Source organism: Phaseolus vulgaris, chromosome 1 (genome assembly GCF_051622355.1).
Source record: "Phaseolus vulgaris cultivar YP4 chromosome 1, ASM5162235v1, whole genome shotgun sequence".
Classification (NCBI taxonomy): domain Eukaryota; kingdom Viridiplantae; phylum Streptophyta; class Magnoliopsida; order Fabales; family Fabaceae; genus Phaseolus; species Phaseolus vulgaris.
Window position 1 is genome coordinate 23,380,478 of NC_143498.1, and position 5,147 is coordinate 23,385,624.

Consider the following 5,147-nt stretch of genomic DNA (forward strand, 5'->3'; position numbering starts at 1 on the left):
CTGACTTGATCGTCGGAGTGCAAACGGCCGCGAGGGCGCCCCTTTGTTCTTCTTTTTCAGGTACTGACAGACGAAGCAAAACGAAGGTGCCCTAGCTCATTAGAACAAGCCACGCATAAAGACGACCCAGGTCAACCGGCCGGAACACGAAGTAAATCAGGTACTCCTCTTTTTTGATGTCCTGGACGAGTGCAGCGCTGACAGCGTCTTCAAAGACCGATAAGTAAATTCTTATCGGTTGCTCGGGGTTTCGTTTTTGGATTGTCGGTGATGAATCTAAAAGGTCCTTCAACTGTTGAAATATTTTCTCACACTTAACATCCTAGTGCACCATTATCGGATCTACTCGACCAACTTCAGGACGAATCGATATAGGGCAGTTAAATGCCTGATGAGTTTCCCCATTCCACCCAAACACACATTTTTCAAGGTTGAGTTGCATGTCAGTTATTTGAAGTGCATTAAACACTACGCGTAAGTCCTTTGTGTGTTGGTCAAACAAGTCAGACTTTACCATAATATCGTCGATATAAACCTCAAAACTTTGTCTGAGCATTCCTTTAAAGACTTTGCCTATCAGTGGTTGGTTAGTGGCTCTGATATTTTTCAACCTAAAGGGCATGACTTCATAATAGTAATTGGCATTGTCCTTCATGAATATTGTTTTTCTTTATCTCTCATATGAATGTTGATTTGGTTCTACCCAGAATACGCATCCAAGAAGCTCAGCAATCGGTGTTCAGTTGCCCCGTCCCCTAATCGGTCAAAGCTCGGTAGTGGATAGGTATCTTTCGGGCACGTCTTGTTCAGATTTGTGCACATCCTCCACTTTATACTCGAATTTTGAACCATCACAACATTAGCCAACAATGTGACATAATGAGCCTCTTATATAAATTTGGCCTCAAGCAGCTTCTCAGTCTTGGCCCTTGCAGTGCTTCTTTTTTATTCACCTAGCTTCCTCTTCTTTTAGGCGATTGATTGACTTGTAGACATAAGTTTTATGAGTGATTACATTTGGGTGTACCCCAAGCATATCTAATGCAGTCCAACCAAAGAGGTCATCATTTTCAAGGAGCGTTTGTCGTATGAGGGTAGCATCGTCGAGAGACAATGGTACTTCTTTATTTGTGGTATGCTCCTGATCTTTTAAAGGGATTGAACATAGGTCCTCCTTCAACTCTAACCGAGCATCATTCATTCTGGAGTCCAAGTCAACAAGAGCAACCATGTGTTTTTTCTTGGGGCCCTAGGCTCTTGAGACCTCCCTCCTAGGTGTTTTAAGCTCTCGAATGCGTTCTTTGTCTCGAGAGTGTTCCCTACAAGGCTCTCGAGATCATTCCCTGTGAAACTCTCGCGATCGTTCTTTGTGAGGCTTTCGGGACCACTCCCTATTAGTAGACTTCACCCTTAGACTGGCCACATAGCACTCTCATGCCACCTTCTGATCTACATGCACCATGACAATGTCCTCGGACATGGACAAAAACTTCATGACGAGGTGGGGTGTTAACACTATTTCTTGAAGGACATTGAGAGAAGGTCTCCCAGACAGATATTATAGGAGGTTTTAGCCTCAACTATCAAATACCTTTTCTTCATAGTTCGGCAAAGATGTTTTCCTTCACTGAACCTAGTATACAAGTCTATAACCCCCGAGTGTCTACCCGTTGACCGCTAGTAATGGTGGGCCACGTAAGTTGGGTCCCACGAGCGGCGTGGGCCAGTGTCTCGCAAGGCACGTGAGCCAAGGTTCCGAAGAGTGGTCAGGCGTCGATCACCAGCATGTGCTGATGTGTCATCGGCAACAGAGTGAGAGCGATGTGACACCGAACATCGGTGACTCAAACAGCAGAGTTGGGCCACGTGAGGTGGATCCCATACCACACACCAGTTATTTGTAGGGAGAAGCCTAGATCACGAGGGGTCTATGCGTGTACTGTGGATGACGCGTTCATGCGTAACACAAGTAAAGAGCCCCTGAAAGAGCGAAGACCTATCAGGGTTGCGTTACAGGGGTAAGCTGCATGCATGGCACGTGAGCAGCTAGGGCACTCCCAGGATGCATGGCCCCAGAGATTAGGTGCACAAGTTGGTACCCAGGTGGTCAACACATTAGAGGTTGCACTCTAGTAAGGGAGCCCTACGCGCTAGATTGCCCTAAGAGTGGGTGTAGTGGTGCTAAGGCACACCTTCGGTAACCCTAATTGCGGTTAGCGGAAATAGCGGAAACCCTAGAGTATATAAAGGGCAGTAACAAACCTAATAAGGTACGCAACATTTACGTGAATACACACAGTTTACACATAGAGCTTTTTACAGCTATGTTTTGGTGTTTCCTAGCCCAGTACTGACTTGAGCGTCAGAGTGTAAACGACCTCTAGGGCGCCCTTTGTCTTTGCAATTTCAAGTTTTTGATCACAGGAAAGCACGAACGAAGGAAGAAAAAATTGGGCGTGTGATCGTCGTAGATGTACGAAGGCAATCGAGTCAACCGGCAGGAACATTTGGCGCCCACCGTGGGGCCCGATTTAAAACATTGTCCCATTAGCAAGAACAGAAAAGATCCATCAAGATGAGAAACACAAGGCAGGGATCCGTTGCACCAAACGGAGGCGAGAAACTCACCCTGCAACAGATCATGGAAATGATGCAGGCGCTCCAAGAAGCGGTGGCAGCATCAAGAGTAGATCAAGAACGCATCCAGATTGATATGGTTGCGTCGCAAGCAAGATATGAAGAATTGCACAGGGATTTGCGAAATCTGGCATGGGAACGTGAGGTGGAAGAGCAAGAACCTGCCACGCCACCCAGGGATTTCCCAATGCCATTCTCGCAAGCGATCATGGTCGTCGTGATACCAGCCACGTTCGTGAGGCTCAAAGCCACCTTCACGGGTATAGAGGACCCAGAGGCTCATTTCACGACCTTCCATACGCAGATGATGTTGGTTGGGGGCTCCAACGCGGTGCGTTGCAAGCTGTTCATGAGCACACTAGTAGGCACAGGGATGGATTGGTTCATTAGCCTCCCTGATGGCCACGTGACGTCGTTCACACAACTTTCTAAGTTGTTCAGGGAGCAGTATATAGCCAATCGGGCTCCCCCACCAATTTCTTATGATCTTTTCAACGTAAAACAGTATCAGGGAGAGTCCCTGAAGGAGTTCCTCAAGCGTTTTGGGGCACAGGTGGTGAAGTTGAACACCAAAGACGAAACCATGATGGTACACGCGTTCAGGAAGGGGATCGTGCCGGGACCCTTCAGTGAATCGCTCATCAGGAACCGCCCCAAGACTTTTGGCGAGATTAGGCGTCGAGCAGTGGCCCATATTGTCGCAGAGGGAGAGGTCAATGAGAAGCGCACATGCGTTGTTCCCTTGCGCCCGCGAGCACCAGGTCGACCTCAGCCCCTGAGGGTGCATGAGGTAACGACGGATAAGAGGGCCCTAGCGAAGCAGCAGCCCTACGAGTCTAGGAAGCCCCAAACTAGGGGGCGCACCAGGGAGAATGTGCCACCAAGGCACAACTTCGTAGTAGAATTGAAGGACTTGATCGCCGTCCCCAACATAACGGAGAGATTGAAGATACCCGCAAAGACTGACAAGAAGTTGGGACCTAACAAGAACGCCTGGTGCGAGTTCCACCAAGCGTTTGGCCACCCCATACGAAACTCTTTGGCGTTGGGACACCAGTTAGACGAGCTGGTGAGGAATGGTTTCATGAAGGACTACTTGGTGGAGTCACAGGGAGCGCAAAATTTGACAACGCCAGAAGAAGATAAGGGGCACGAGATGCCCGTGGATGGCGAGATTCACACTATTTTGGGGGGTTTCTCAGGTGGAGGGTGCACTGCTTCTCAACGGAAGAAGTATGCACGAGCGGTGATGTCAGTAGAGGCGCAAGAGGCAGACCAGGCCCTTGACTTCGACCTTGTCTTCACCAAGGCTGACCTCTGAGATGTCGTCCCCCACGAAAATGACCCTGTGGTGATTTCAGTAGTGACCGCAGGGAGAAAGGTACACCGTGTGCTGGTGGATCAGGGAAGCTCGGCAGACGTGATGTTCTGGACGACCTTCAACAAGCTGTAGTTGTCCCCTGATCAACTGAGGCCTTATATTGGTTGTTTGTATGGCTTCGCGGGAGACCAGGTGGAGGTGCGTGGGCACCTAAAGCTGAGAACCACCTTCACGGATGGTGTCGCGTTCCGCACAGAGAACATCAGGTACCTCATCGTTAACACCCCTTCAGCTTATAACATATTGTTGGGTAGACCCACACTGAACAGGCTGAGGGCGGTGACATCGACGAGGCACATGAAGATGAAGTTGCCTGACTTGGGAGGAAAGGTGATCACCATCAAGTCAGATCAAAAGGAGACTAAGAGATGTTATGAGAATAGTCTCAAGACAAAGAGAAGGGTGTTCATGGTCACCACACGAGCCCCAAGTGAAGAAGGGGTTGTCAGTGCAGAGATTGCCTGTGCAGAGATCGCCGGGGAGTGGCGACCCTAACCAGCAGAAGACGTCCTGGAGAGGGAGATTGGAGGCAAGATGTTCAAATTTGGCAAATTACTAGGCTAACTGGCACAGAACCAGATTGCCAAGGTCATATCACGGCACCTGGATGCCTTCGCATGGTCCGCCTCGGACATGCCAGGAATAGACCCAGACTTCCTATGCCGTCGCCTCACCATGGACCCACAGGTCAGGCTTGTCCGCCAGAGAAGAAAAAGTTCAATGAGGAGAGGCGGCAGGTCATAAAAGAAGAGACGAAGAAGTTGTTGAGCGCCAGCCATATAAGGGAGATTCAGTACCCTGAATGGTTGGCAAACGTGGTCCTGGTGAAGAAGGCCAACGGGAAGTGGAGGATGTGCGTTGACTTCATGGACCTCAACAAGGCTTGCCCGAAGGAACCTTACCCTCTACCAAGCATTGACACCTTCGTGGACAGTGCCTCGGGCTACAGGATGCTTAGCTTCCTGGATGCTTTTTCTGGGTACAACTAGATTAAGATGCATCCCAGGAACGAATGCAAGACAGTGTTCATGACAAAGCTGTCTTGCTACTGTTACACAGTGATGCCCTTTGGGCTGAAGAATGTAGGCGCCACCTACTAGAGGCTGATGGACAGAGTGCTCGCGCCTAT

General features: G+C 49.4%; 1 protein-coding gene across 1 annotated transcript; it reads left to right on the plus strand.

The window, feature by feature from the left end:
- Window positions 1–2,641: 2,641 nt before the first annotated feature.
- Window positions 2,642–3,958, plus strand: LOC137815642 (uncharacterized). The gene has a single exon (XM_068618756.1). The coding sequence runs from the start codon at window positions 2,642–2,644 to the stop codon at window positions 3,956–3,958; it is 1,317 nt and encodes a 438-aa protein (XP_068474857.1).
- The last annotated feature ends 1,189 nt before the right edge of the window (window positions 3,959–5,147 follow it).